Raw genomic sequence first — 15764 nt, 5'->3', positions numbered from 1 at the left:
TTAAACATTTCAACATTATTTAAATTTTCTCACACATTTGTTGACAGACTGGAGATTCCCTGCTCTTTAAAGAAAGTATCATGGATGCTGCTTTTGTACCAAACCATGATTACAATCACCTGTTGACATCACCTGTTTAAAATAATAGCATTTTTTAAAAACTCATAACTAGCCCTAAACTGCCCTTGTCCCAACTTTTTTTGTAATGTGTTGCAGGCCTGAAATGCAGCAATGGATGTTTATTAACAAATGAAATTGAAATTAATCAAATAAATTTCTTGGGTTCAAACTGTTTGAAGTGAAATAATTTATTTGGTGTAATGCATGATTTATTTGAATTATGTAATCCACATTAATAATCCATTTGCAACCTATTTTGACCAAATCCCAAACCGCATTACAGTTTATTAAATTACAAATACATTTTTTAATATATCTGGATAAAAGTAAAAAATATCCTTAATAAAACTACTCCTACAATTACACTGTATTTAAATGTACAATTTTATGGATTTATTGAGGTACGTTACTACCAGATAAATTGCAACAAACAATTAAAACTGTTGAATGTCCATCATAAAATAATAGTAGTCTATTGCAATAGCATACGATAATTTTATTAATGTAACAAAATCTTTAAGAAAGAATGTGTTCTTACCTGTAAAGAATATCCTTGTTCACACTGAAACATAACAACATCTCCCACCATGTAACGATCTCCCAATTTAATGCCATATGTCGGGGTCTGAGGCTCAGGGCAGGAATCAAGACCAATTGCTGTAAACACAAAAATCATCCAATTTAAACTAAACTCATGACATCATAATAATGGCAACTATGGTTTTAAATAGGCAGTGTGGCTGTATTGTGGTTCCAGTACAATACTAGTAGAGTAGGAACAATTAAATGGCAAGACATCTGTCTGGAATATACATATCTTGTTCTGTAACAGATTTCATAATATTAAATTTCAGTTAAGAAATTATGGATCCTTACTGTTAATGATTTAATGGATACAAAAGTCAACTCCTGGCAGGGATTTGTGTGGAGCAGGTGCAGCTCTCCAAGCACCTGGATCCAGACAGATTATTTGGGCAGATCTGGGGTGAAATTAGGTGACTTGGCATGCTCAGTCTTTCCATGCATTTCATTACATGCCAAATAGGCCTGCTGGGGCACATCTCTGTCACTGGTTGTTATTATATAATAAACATGTCTTTAAAAGGTCTACCGATGTAAGTCCTAGGAGAACAGAAAACTGTCATTCCATGTAAAATCACCAGAAGAGTGAGGGAGGAATGGTTTTGATAAACAAGAGAGGATAGGGTGAATACTTTTAATTGAATTATTCATGAAACTGTTCAAACCATGACTGAGCACTGTCACATGATATACATCATATTATACCAGATTAGGCAACACAGGTTATTGAAAATGTAAAAAAGCTCATTTATGTAATAAAACTGTGTGTGCCATGCCCAGGAAAACCAATAAAAGTGACAATTTAAATCATAAACAAATTTTAAAGACAGTCATGGGTCAAAATTGAAGAAAAATAGGTGTTTTCTGAATAGTTTAAAATGTATGTACTCATCATTAGTAGTAAGAGCCAATATTAGAAAAACTAAACACAGATAAAATACAGGGTAACAAAGTGACCTTTTCAATCACTTACTCACACTTGGTTTCAATTTATATTAGCCATGTCACATACTGGCATGTATTCTAAAAAGTGGAAGGAACTAGCAATACCCAGTGGAAACCAACAAAACAATATGAGAAGAATGTGTCCAAAAGAAACAAAATCTGAGAATTAACCCCAGGATTCTGGTTATGTGTGAAACAATCGTTACCTAATGAGCCACAATGTGGTACACAATGTGATAATATTTAAAAATAAATATCTATATTAATTCATATCTGGTAACAATTCATCCTAATTAGAGCCATTGTGGGTTTGGAAACTACCTGAAAACACTGAACGCAAAACTGCATCATTCATGCCTGCACCCCAGAGGGAGGTGGGTGGAAACTGAAATACTGAGTGTAAACAAACACTGATAAACAGCAAAGCAAACTGGACTGAAGGAAAAGACTCATAGAAACCTTATGCTGTGCATCAACCATATGAGTGGCTGCATCCCCGTGCCACTCTTTGTGAAATAATATAAAGCTGTTTAAAGATAAAGCTTAATAAAGTTTTTTTTTTGTTAAAAAAAAAAAAAAGGACTAATGAACAGAGAAATTTGATACACCACAAAATCTGTGGGGTAAGTGGGGTAACACTTCAGAAAAAAATTATTGATTGAGGATAATCTTTCTATTCCCTTAAAGAAAGGATGGCAAAACGTATTTTACTAAAATACCTCAAGATTCTGTGAATCCATAAATCATATTATGCACTGGGAGAAATATGCAAATCCATTCCAATCTTTTTTTAAGAAACAATGTTTTTACCAATAAACATTTGAACTTTTTAATAAATAATAATTTTCTCACACATTTGTTGGCAAACTAAAGATCCTCTGCCAATTTTTGCTCCTCTAAGACAGCATTGTGGATAGTGCTCTTGTACCAATTCATGATAGAGCTTAATGTGCCTTTAGAAATCATTAGAGAGATTTTTTTTGTTGTTGAAATATCAAACAAGGAGTTGCCAATAACTGAGAACTTTGATCCACCACAAAGTCTGTGTGTTAGCTTGGAAAACACTTCGGAAAAATTTATTTTTAGGATAATCTTCGTCTATTTATTTAAAGGATCGCAAAAAAAGGATTTTTTTTTTTTTTTTGCTAAAAGTCATTGGTGTTTCAATACAAGGGGTTAACATCACAAAACAGTAAGTAATGTTTCTTGTTGCACTACAGAAATACAACTATTTTAGCCAATAATGTCGAAATATAAAAAAAACTGTAACCTTTTAAGCACCAACAAGTAAATACGCTTTTCATTAAAATATATTGCTAAAAAGCTTAAGTATTAAAACTACAGACCAAATGTACCTTATAAAGTACACATATTTTTGGATCACCAGCATTATTTATTCAAAAACCAAATAATGCTGAGAAACTGCCCCACAAATTGGAAAAAACATTTTCTATTTTCATTTTTAGCTGATTTGCAACCTTAGTCATAGAATGCCTCTGTTATGTTTGCATTGTTATTTTAAGAGCAATAGCATATTTTAATGAAATGACTGACATACCAATCACAGCTTTGCACGCTGCTGTATGCTAGTAGGAAAAAAAAAACTAACTCCTTAAAGTAAAGAAGAAAATTATATTACATGTGGTCTAGTACATCTAGTCTCACCTGCAGTGTAGCGAATAAATAAAGCATGAGTGGAGAAATCACAGCGGTGGATAAAGCTGCTCTCTGGCTGTACCTGTGTATTCCAGATGGAAGCCTGCTGCTGAAACACTGATGTCGGACACAAAGTTCAGGTAAAGGTTGTTGGATGTGCTGTTCAGCAACTGAGGAATAGTGGTTCCTGCAAAACAGAAATAACAGTATGCCTGACTCATTTTCACAAAAATTTACATTTTAACTGTGTTTTTTAGCCAAACACATTGTATCACATTTTCCATTTGTTTGTCCTTTCTTTTTTTTACATATTGTAGTAATTATCATGACCACTGACTGGCCACTGTAGAAGCTGTAAAGCTGTGAGGTATGTCATTTAAAAACATTATGGAAATACAACTACAATAGCTATAATAAAAATAAGTATCTTGGTCATTTTTGGTTCTCTACTTTAATTACTCTTTGGTCATTAAGTGTATGTCAATCATTTATTTTCTGTTTTGCCACCACTTTATACTGGGCAGCATCATGGTGGGTCTGATTTATGAAACAGAAGGTAGGAATCACCGCGAAAAGGTCAGTACATCATAGGAGACAGACACACACACAGACAGACACAGACACAGACACAGACACAGACACACACACACACACACACACACACACACACACACACACACACACACACACACACACACACACACACACACACACACACACACACACACACACACACAATTTGTAGTAGCTCCAATTGGCCTGAATGCCTTTGAACAAACCCACACAGACACGGACAACATTCACATAGAATCTCCACACAGAATGGACCCGGGCCACCCAGCCGTGTTTGTTAACGCTATGTCTGCTAATGGGCAATGCTAATGGCAGGAATGGTTATGAAAAACTTTTATGTCAAAGAGACATGTAATGATTTTGCTATATTATATATAATATTGCTATATACTGTATACTATATTAAGTTATGTTTGTCGACTGTATATGTCTATGTGTGACTTCAGTTGTTATTAAATGATTTTTTAGTGTCTCTGTGTGGGTGGTATTAGATATTTCCTTAATGGTCTTTGCTGGTAGGAGTTGTTTTTTGTGGTCATCACAGTCCAGTAGTAGGCGTTTGACTGTAATCTGGGTTTGGCATGTTGCCTCTTATTAATGCCTCTTATGATTATTATGTGAGTCAGTTTGGTGTGTCTAATACAACTCTGTGTACACCGTCTGGTCCTAGACATTTTCGATGGTCATTTTTTTCCAATGAAGAGGTTTGCCTTAGGGTGATTGTTGGTCTGGCATGTCCACTCGGTTTGTCATATGCTCTTGCTGTATGAGTTTGATGTCTGTTGATGGAATTAGTGCTTTGCCTTTGGTATACCTACGGTTTTTACTGCTTGATCTTGGTTGTGCCAGTTGGACTTTAGCCAACCTAATTTTGTAGGGCTAATTTCAGCTGTCTACTTTTGAGTGGCATTTCATTGGCTTTAATGTATAGGCTTTGGGCAGAGGATGTTCTAAAAGCTCCCAATGCCAGCTCTATTCCATGGTGGTAGATAGTATCAAGTGCCTGGATGTACAACTTACTGGCTGATCCATAGATGATGCTCCCATTGTACAGTGTAGATCATATTATGGTATATGCTTCCAATTTGATCATTGTAAACAGTTTTATTATATATATATAAGTTTTTAAGGCATCTGTTTTTAACAGCTTTATAAATGGTACGAAAGAAATTTTACTGTCTAATGTGAGTCTCAAAAAACTTGAATAATTTGTGAAATTGATAGGGTCCCTAGTTAGATAAAAAATATACAAAAATTTGTTTTATAAATTGCAATTCAAAAAAGAATCTATCATTTTTGAATCTTTAGAGTTAAAAAAAGATTTCCAGTATTTTCACTGATCAACTTAATTTTATTTTGTAAACAGAAAAGCATTTAAAACATGCTTAAAAAAATTGGGACAGGGACATAATAAGAGTGAAAAGTTTATAGAATATAAGTTAGTGTTCCACAATAAGCAAGTTAATTGGTAAGGGGTAAGGGAATCATGATTGGGTATAACAGGAGATCAATCTTTAAAACTAGTGATGGGTCGAGGCTCATTATTTTGGCTATTCTCTCCTGAAATATAACACAGTCAGTTTAAAAAGAACAATTCTAAATACATCACTGCAAATAACTTGATAATTTTAACCATCTACTGTTTATTATATTATGAAAAGATTCAGGGAATCTGGAGAGATCTCAGTCTGTGTAAGGCAAAGCTGGAAACCACTGTTGAATGTGCATAACCTTTGGGTTAGACAATGCCAGGCCTCATTCTGTATGTGCTACAACTGTAAACACAACATGCAGTCCTTGAGTGGCTAAAACGTTTTGAAGTGTGTTGAAGGCATAAAATTCTATATCAGTTTATATTTACAAAATACAATGAGGTTGATCAGTGAAAACATTGGAAATCTTTTTTCGATTCAAGAGAATTAACAAATCACAGATTCTTCTTTTTATTGCATTATACAAAATGTTGCAACTTTTCTGGAAATGAGGTTTATAGTTTCAGCTCTGAATGTAGAGTTAAAAGTAGACAGAGGTTCATTCATACCGTATTTGTTTTTGAAAATGTAAGGTCTGACCACCTATGGATCTTATTTAAGCTTATCTGTGGTTAATGTTCCCTGATGCTCATCTTATTCCCTTTGTAGCCAATGAAGATATCGTCTACATAAAGGCTGCAGTCGGTGTTTGGTGGGGTTATAAGCAGACAGACTTATGGGACTCCCATTTTTTTGGTATGCATTTTGAGAGGGTGTTGTTGATTTGACTTCTGTTCTCTTGGAAGTTGTAGATAAAGATCAGTAGTTTCTCTCTAAAGTGCATTTGGTGTAAATCTTTTAGAGTTCCATGCTTCCAGGTTGTATGCCTATGCCTTTTGTAGATCCAAAAACATGGCTATTAAATATTATTATTATTTTTTTTAATAAGAGCCTTTAAGGAAAGTGTTGAGTATGACTAAGCAATATGTTGTGTTCCTTTAATGTCCGCCTAGAGAATCAAATCAAATGTAAGCCAACAGCGCTACCCACTGCAAAATAGTGCCAACCCTAATTGTAAATCAGATCAATTTAACCTGGAATAGTAATTATGTAACTGGAAATAGGGATAAAATACCCGGTACTAATTTAACAGAAGTGAGCATAACACATGACATTTAATATTAGCATGATTCATTTTCTTAAACTTTAAAATTACAGATACAAACCACATGCTTGCATGTGTAAGAATGTACACACTGATTTAGTTCCTTTGGAGAGAAAAAAAAGACGTTTTGTCTATTATGCAGTTTATTGTGTTTTACTTTAAGTCAGCAGGGTCATTTATCAAAAAAAAAGTCACTTTGAGGTCACCAATTACTTAAAAATGTTTTAAAGTACTAGACAAATAGTGTGAACATATTGTGGCGCATATCAAGCACAGTGAGCCAGTCCATTACAGGACAGGATCTACCAAGATTCGGCAAGCTGAGTTTAATATTGTATATTTGTTTTACAGCAATATTATTTTCCACATATTGCCCACTTTCTTTACATTGCTACATGTAAGTCTAGTGTGACAAAGGAAGTTTTTCCACTTGCAGACATTCATTATGTAAAATCCTGTTGACTTTATCCTGCTGATGAAAAAATACACAAGCACAGTATGTGTGCCAGCTCAATGCTATGTGCTTTTATTAAGGCTAGCACAATTATACATTATTATTAAAACAATTATACAACATTAAATGTAATTAGAAAAGCGGTAAAAACAAAAAGTTAAGGTAAAAACAGAAAACTACCTACGATCAATGAAGAAAAAACAGCAAGGGATCCAGCAAAGAGTTCAGCTTTGTGTGTGGGGTATTTGTAAGTATAGAGCATTTACATTTACACAAGCCAGAGATTCAGTTATGAAGTTTTAAAAGGCGACTACTTCCACTAAAACTCAGCTGAGATTTTTTTTCTGTCACATGACCTGCTCTTTGTCTCTTAAATAAATGCTTCTCATTTTAACAATAAACATCTTAATCTGAAAGAAAACAAAGACCACAGCTTTGGTCCCACAGCAGTAACAAAGGGTAGATTTGTTACTCGCAGTCAGATGAACTGCAAGATCCCAATAGAACCGGCTAATCAGTGAATCCTATCCTGCTGCACTCAGCTAGCCATTGACTGAGACCCACTGAGTCTGCTTCTGGCATTGATGTGTTTCCACTGGTCACTTTCTTGGTAAACAAAAGGCAAGCAGTGCAATTGGCTTCTTCATCTAATTACAGCTCCACCAGTAATGGCAATAAATTAGCCATGCAAACACAACATGATCGGCTGGCTGTAAAAAGTTCAGCCTTTGAAAGGTTGGACTTTAATGAGCTAAAGTAAGTCTGGGGGCAGGACCCACGATACCTTCATGTGTAGGCTTATTTTGTGTAAACAAAAGGATAAGTTGCCTCATTTGATCAATTCTGGTAGATTCTGGCGATCACTTGTTACTCAAAACAGTAAGGTCATTCGATTCAAAGTCATGAGAATTAGACTAGAAATGCTCTCTACAGAAAAAGCTGGATTTTGGATTGGCTGCAAGGATTTTACTCCCATTTAGTCGTAAGAGCATTACTGAGGTCAGAGATTTATGTTGGGGAATAAGGCCTGGCTTTCTACACTAAACGACATCTACACTAAACGTGGATGTAAGACCAGGGCTATGTGATGGTAGGACAAGTTGTTAAATTCAAAACCTTTATTTAACTAAATTGCCTTGTTTACTAAAGTAATGCGGTATGCTCCAAACTGTAGTGAACTATGCTTTGCCATTAAGATTTGCTTTCAATGAACCTCAGGGTTCAAAAAAAAAAAAAAAAAAAAAAAAAAAAAAAAAAAAAAAAAAAAAAAAAAAAAAAAAAAAAAAAAGCTAATGGTACCACTGTTAATTGTAAGCTTAGTAATAAGAGTTGCAAATAAAGACAAATAATTTACACTATATGTAATTGGCCATGTGTGCTTTGCAAATGAGCTGTTATTGTTTTTAGACATTTACACATCCCAGTAATAGCAGCTGTAAAATTGTGCAGAAAAAAAATAAACGGTGCATTTGATAAACACAGTGCTTTATTTAATCCAACTGTTGGCAATGGTTATTAATCTATTAATAACATTATTAGTAATATTAATATAATATTAATATTAATAACTGTACCATTGGTAAAAACAAAGACTACAGCTAGCCAGTACCTGATCTAAATCTGGCCTGTGGAAAAATTGGGTTCTGGTCTAGTGTTTGTCTTACCTGAATAGCTTCCCAATCTGGGGGCATTGTTATCAGCTCCATCATAGAAATCTAGAGAATCCCAATTGTGTTCTGTGGCAAAACTCACAACCTGGATCTGTGCAGAAAAGAGAAGGGCAGAAGCAAACTTACAATAGTGATCAAGGGGTTCAAATAATTTTCCAAAGTATAACCAATAAAAGAGAACTAAATAAAAAGATTAGGTTATGATGTGTAATGTATTTTAATATTACACATTAGCACATATTACCCTTTTAATAAAGTATTTAATATTACCACTACTGACAGTGTAAAAAGTAAACAGTTAAGGGACATTCCACAAGCTTTTTGACTCACTTGGATTCCGGCTCCCTCAGGAACTGACACCTTCCACACGCAATTGAGATTGTTGTCATAAGGTTCAGGGTATCCTGGGGAGAGGATGGTGCCCTTACGTGCTGTCAGAACCCCTCCACATGGCACTGGCAAGGCAAGATCCCAAAGGGATGTGATCAGAGCAAGCATTAACACAGCACGAGTCTTGAACATAAACCAAGTGTTGGCCTGGATTCCCAAAAGCCTCTTTCTGTGATACAATCTGTTGATGACTAACTCAAGCAAAACTTGCAGCATTGTTTTTTCTTTTTCTTTATGTAATCAATTTGCTATTTAGAATAATGTTTAACAATAGGATGGGGCTTTTTAATAATTTGGGAGAATAAACAAGGATGAAACTGCTGAATTTCATGTATTTATGTATTCATTTTTAATAACCTCCTAATCCTTAATAGGGTCTAGATCAGTGGTTTCCAACCAGGGGGTCGAAGCCCCCTAGGGGACGTCAGTGAGCCTAGAGGGAGGTCACACTGCATTTAATTAAGAAGATTAAAAAAAAGAATTACATGTGACAGAACAGAAAAATCAATAGGCTATTGGCATATCACAGACTGCCAATCCTCAATCACACTAAGAAACATGCCATACTCCACCCATAAAGTAATAGAAGCCAAGGATCAAACCTAGGTCCTTGGAGCTGTGAGACATCCTCAGTAATGGTTACATAATATATCCACAGAGGTTGAACTTTGTTAATTGTTTTCTGTTCAGTCCATATGGAAAATAACAAACAAGCTGTTTAAGTAGGCAAACATGCATAAGAGTGGCAGGTGTGAGGTAATTTTGAGAACACACAGCTTCAGAGTACTGGGTTTACTCCTAGCCTGACATTTCTGAAATGTGGCATGTTCTGTGTTTTTCATGTAGGTATCCTTAAAGATCTTTGCTACCTTTTACCTCCCAATATATGCCAGTAGGTGGACTGGCCACTGTACATTACTAAAGAATGTAAATATGTGAGTGTGTAATACAAAGTGAGGCACTGGCACCCTGTCATGTCACCCTCTTGTGCCATTTGCTTTCAGAATCAGCTTTGGGTTTCCCTTAACACTGACCAGGATGATGGGGCTATTGAAAATTAATAAATAAATGTCTCCACACTTTGAAGGACATCACAAAAAAAATAATGTTGTGCATATATTAGCTTTTTTCCACAACAATCTCTGGTCAGACTGGAGAATACATTGAGCTGAATCTGGTTCATCTGACATGACAATGTTTTCAACAAAGATGACTCTCATGATTGGCTTTTTTGGTTTTTTTATTCATTCAATATTAATTTTAAAATTAGACATTACTTTGTCAGATTATTATAAAAAGAAATCTATTTGTAGTGCTGGATTGTTCTTTCTACATTTCGCTGACCATGGCTGTTTGCTAACTCACTGATGCGCTTACATTGAGGTGCATCCATTGAAACTTTTTAATGAAAGACTAGGTGTTACCATAATACATTACAAAATGTTAGTGTGCGAGATCCTTCAGTAGATTATTTTTTAGTAAAATTAGTAGCATTTAGTGCATTTCACATATAATAAAACATGTGATGTGTAGAAAATGTTTAAACAGTATAGATGGTTACAGTAATCTGTGTTTGGCAAATTAACAAGCAACCTGCTGCTCTTTGACTTGCTCTTTGAAAGCATATTAGTTCTTCATAACTGTGATGCAAGCATCCAAGGTCCATTCTGTGAGGTATTTGCATGTTCTCCCTATGTGTGCATGTGTCCCTATGGGTTTCCTCCAGGTGCTCCGGTTTCTTCCCACAAGTGCAAAGACATGCAGTCATAAGTGTGTGTGAGCGTCCACCCTGTGATGTACTGGCAACCTGTGCAGGGTTTTTTTTCTGCCTTTGCCCAAAGAATCAGATCCACCTTAACCCTGATCAGGATAAAGTAAAAACAGGGAAAATAAAATATAAAGTGATAAAACAGGTAGTAAATTAATGAATCAATGAATGGATTTTCCAGCAAAAAAAAAAAAAGTAAAGCAGGTCAGGACATACAGATAATAAGGGAGTGAAGATAAGTTTTAGAGGATCTGTGCCAGGTGTTTAAATTATTAAACAAATTCAGTTCACAGCAATATCAGACTCATTCATATTTTAGCACTGCTATACAGAATGCTGTGTGCACACAGGTAATGAAGCAAAAACGCTGCTATTTCCAAACTTGCAGTTTAAAAAATAAGGACAGAAAAACTGACACATGGAATACTGTAAAAATATCAGAGACTAAATATATATACCATTTAGTCTCTGATGTTTAATACTTATACATGTTTTAAAATGTCGTTGGCTAATAAAGTTTTGAGGCCTATTGTTACAATTATTCTTGTTGAGTAGCAAGAATGTCAGTTTCTAGTTTACTTGCATTAATACAATTTTACATGTTCATTCACAACCATATTTAATTATATTATGATGTCACAATAATGCTTGTAAATGTTGGTGTCATAACAGTAAAATAAACATTAGAAATGTACCATTCTCAAAAAGTTAGGTGTTGTTTGCTATGCACAGTTATGCATATCCACTTTACCAAATAGATTGTAAGAATATAAGTTGGCCGAGTACACTGTGATATGACCGTTGTTAGATGATTTGTTCTTTTGATTGACAGGCTATTAAATACATCTCCTTGTCCTGATTGAATTTATGCTGTTGGTTTACATAATTAGTTTTTTTCCTCTTCCCTTTACAGAACCTAGAGCAGCACAGACACTACGGTTTTTATACTAAGCATATACTTATTGTAGAACATTAAAGAATATATTTCAAATCTTCAGTGTAAATATTTAAATTACTGGAACCATTTTAAGTAAAGTAAAATTATAATATTTCTGCTAATTCAGCAACAAAATAATAAGGCTTGCTGTATGTATAAAACACAGACAGCTTACATTACATATACTTTTAAAGGGCTCCCGCCATTGCTTTATTGTGTTATAATGAACATTTTAATCAATCATATTGGATGGTGGGTGTAAAAAAATGCTAAAAACACTTACCCATGCAGGTAGGCAGAGTGTCGTTCCATTGTGCCAGGGCGTCAGGCACCGTTTCACAGCGGATGGCAGTGGAGCCATGGAGTGTGTATCCAGGATTGCACTCAAACATTACAGCTGAGCCTACAGCAAAGTCGTTGCCAATGCGCTTTCCAAAGCGGGGTTCAGGCACAGAACTGCACTGTGTAGCACTGGTCCGTGGCACAGCTTTGGAGAATATTAAAAACAACTCGCATGTAATTTAAACTACCTTCCTTAAAAATACATTATATTTTATTTGGGTCGAAAAAACAAACAATTTTTTAAGTCATAACATAAAAATAGTTAGACTTATCATACCTTTATTGAACACATTACATTAAGAGACCAGACCAAAAAAATGGCAATGAACATTGCTACTTTTTGTAGGAGTGTGCATTGTCACACCAAAAGCACAATATGTAATGCTAAATGAGCTAAAAAATGTATACAAAATTATGTTCTTTTTTCTTATAATATGTATTTATTGACTGCTTAATTCAGGACTTTAGCTGCTTGTCCAACTCTCTCCATATCCTTATTAGGAGATAGATCTGGACTGCAGTCAGGCCAGACCTGCTGTAGTTGCAGGTGTAAGAATGAGGCCTGGCATTGTCTTGCTAAAATAACCATAGAGTTCCCAGGAAAATACATCACCTTAATGCTAGCATATGTCTCTCTAAAGTCCTAATATAAGCCTCTGCATCAGTGGTACCCTCACACATATGCCAGTCCCATAACAGATTTTGGCTTTTGCACATTTGCTGGATGGTCCTTTTTGTCTTAACCACATAAACTCTATGTCTCTTTTTAGTCTTATTCTTACTCAAGCACATGGCTTAGAGAAAAACAAAAGGTTTAAAATCACTGAAAAATGGTCACTCTGAAATCACTTAGTGAAAAAAAAATGAAATCAATTACTGAAGAAACAAGAAACTGAAGAAACTCTGAGAGTGAAGTCACCCACTGAACTAGAAAATATACATGCAATTAAGTAAAATAAAAGGCTATCTTTATTACCCAACAAAATACTTATAAATGAATTGAAAGCATTTAATGACCTTATGCAGTGAATCTGTTTTTTTTTTTTTGTCTGGCGGTGACACTCACTAGCACTTTACTCTAAGGTTCTTCTAAAATGCAAAACATTTACCAGGAAACATTTCCTTTTAAAATGGTCAGACTAAAGAATTGTACTATCTGAGTGCCTAAGAAGCCATTATTTGAAAACATCTCACTGGCTGGCTGTTTGAGCAGTTGGTAACCATGGAACAGATTTAAAACAATTTGCCAAAAAAACAGCCAAGGGTGGCTTAAGAGCGACATTGCAAAGCTTACAGGACACAATGGAGCAGTGAGGAGAGATGCTCGAGGGGCTACAACAGATCTGCAAAACTTTAAACATTACAGAGTCTATGGAAGAGTGTCTTGAATATAAAGATTTTGAAGAACAGTTGTGTAAGAAGGTTTATGTTCAAACTTCTAAGCAGAAGTTTTAAAGTTTGCTGAGCAAGGAGGCATCAGTTCTCCTGAAAGTGCTGAGCAATGAGTTCCACCAAGCTCAGCAGATTCCATGTGTACATCAAATGATTTCTGGCTAAGCTGCACTGTTCTGAATAATGGTTTGTTCCAGCAAAGTTACACATTACTTTGTGTTTAAGGTGTAAAGTAACAATAAAAAAAACTAATATTGGTTCATATGTTAACTGAACGCCTGCAGTGTCTAAAAAAAGCTAGAAGTTTAAAATCTTATAGATTAGACCATCTTTGCCTCAGCTTAAGACTGTTTACCTGCCTGCTGCAAATAAAACTTTACATTTATTTACAAGAAAAACAGAAAACAGTTTAATTTTATTATCGGCCTAACCTAAGCAAACAAATGTGGTTAAGGAAGGGCAACTACCATGGTAAAATGTTTTGGCACATTCTAAAATGTATGAAAATATAAAAAACCCTCCACTCCACTGCTTTAATAAATAAATGACACTTTTACATAATTTTTTTTGTTGCATGGTTGAATTTTCATTTGTATTTTCTGCTAATTGTGGGATGATTGTATTGTGTATTCTTTCAATGCCCTTAAACTAAAATGGTGTATAATTTTACAAACAGAGCATTGCCTTGAAAAGGGATTTTCAACCTGTTTGGACATGTACCCCCTTCAATGTGCCGACCTTGAACGTGCACACACCCCCCAACCCAAACCCCCGCAATCCACCCCATAAGCCGGAATCAACTTAGCTTTTATTAGCTTGACAAGCTAAAATAATATAAACAATATAATAATATTACATTATAATATAAAATAATATAATTAACGTTGTGCACATACATATGCTGCTGGTAGTAAGAGCAGGAAATGTGACATCACAGAGCCAAGTAGAGGCAAAACTACATCAATGCTAAGTTCGTTAGTTCAGGATATTCTGCTTTGACTGACAGAAACTCAGGTGAGCTAACTTTTAGCTCCACGGACAAAACGAGTCTGACTTGGCTACTGCTCTGTGGTAATAGCCAGTTTAATTCAGCCTCCGACCAGTAAGGAGAGCGAGTCACACAAAATGTTCCAGTAGCTGGAGTTTATTTAAAACCTCAGCGTTCATTAATAACTGTAAAAACAAAGAGCTGACTAGGAGAAAAACCCAGGACGTGTACATGATTCGCTTCATACGAATCGACTCCTGAATTACTTATAGCGATACTGTGAACAGAACATCTCCCACTATACACCTCTCTTAAAGACACACACACCCATGTATTATAATAGCAGTCATTGCTTTTGTCACTGATTTATCTTCGCTGTTAGCCCTATTTTTAAGTTTTGCTAGCCAATGGTCTTTTTTTCAGACTGAACTGGATAACATTAAACGTGCGTGTGTGCGTGTTCAGCAAGACTAATCAAATATGTCTCCTGTGGGTGAAAGATAAATGGCTTAGAAGTTTTAGAAGTAAAAAATCTCGTAATGTCGCTCCCCCCTGGACAAGTACCTGGGTGCACCCCACAGGTTGAAAACCCCTGGCCTAGAACACTAGTGTTGTACAATATTAATCAAATAATTCAAAATATATAAGAACTTATAATAAAATATTCTCTCTGTATAACTAGTATACAAATAAATAAAAAACTGCCTTTCATAAATCATCTGGCATTGTTATGTATTATTTACGCAGTGCTTATGAATGCACCAAGAAGTACACTTGGCAAAATCATTAATCAAAGTGGTAACACTAACATTATTTTAAAGGACTGGACAATTTATTTTCCTCTAACTTAGTCTAACAAATTACTGTATAAATAATAAACATCATTTAATCAGCACAATGGAACTGTATCTGACATATAATTTAATTAAATCCCTGTGTAGAGAAGAAAAGTATAATAATGCTTAAGACAGCAGTAAATTAAAATGGACTGATGTGACCTAAACTTTAATACTTGTACATCAGTGCAGCAACCTACAGTGTATCACAAAAGTGAGTACACCCCTCACATTTCTGCAGATATTTAAGTATATCTTTTCATGGGACAACACTGACAAAATGACACTTTGACACAATGAAAAGTAGTCTGTGTGCAGCTTATATAACAGTGTAAATTTATTCTTCCCTCAAAATAACTCAATATACAGCCATTAATGTCTAAACCACTGGCAACAAAAGTGAGTACACCCCTAAGAGACTACACCCCTAAATGTCCAAATTGAGCACTGCTTGTCATTTTCCATCCAAAATGT

The 15764-nt window shown here is 35.0% G+C and overlaps 1 protein-coding gene across 1 annotated transcript in view; it reads right to left on the bottom strand.

The window, feature by feature from the left end:
* Nucleotides 1-15764, bottom strand: part of csmd3b (CUB and Sushi multiple domains 3b) — a 538328-nt gene that overhangs the window by 114252 nt on the left and 408312 nt on the right. Inside the window, exons 34-38 of the mRNA XM_063013213.1 lie at nt 12016-12219; nt 8968-9092; nt 8632-8728; nt 3386-3490; nt 659-777 (exon numbers count right to left, since the gene is read on the bottom strand). Of these exons, the coding sequence (XP_062869283.1) occupies nt 659-777; nt 3386-3490; nt 8632-8728; nt 8968-9092; nt 12016-12219 (650 nt within the window). The remainder of the gene's footprint in view (nt 1-658; nt 778-3385; nt 3491-8631; nt 8729-8967; nt 9093-12015; nt 12220-15764) is intronic.

Source organism: Trichomycterus rosablanca, chromosome 2 (assembly GCF_030014385.1).
Source record: "Trichomycterus rosablanca isolate fTriRos1 chromosome 2, fTriRos1.hap1, whole genome shotgun sequence".
Taxonomy (NCBI): domain Eukaryota; kingdom Metazoa; phylum Chordata; class Actinopteri; order Siluriformes; family Trichomycteridae; genus Trichomycterus; species Trichomycterus rosablanca.
Note: the sequence above shows the minus strand (reverse complement) of the source record. Positions and strands in the feature narration are given on the sequence as shown.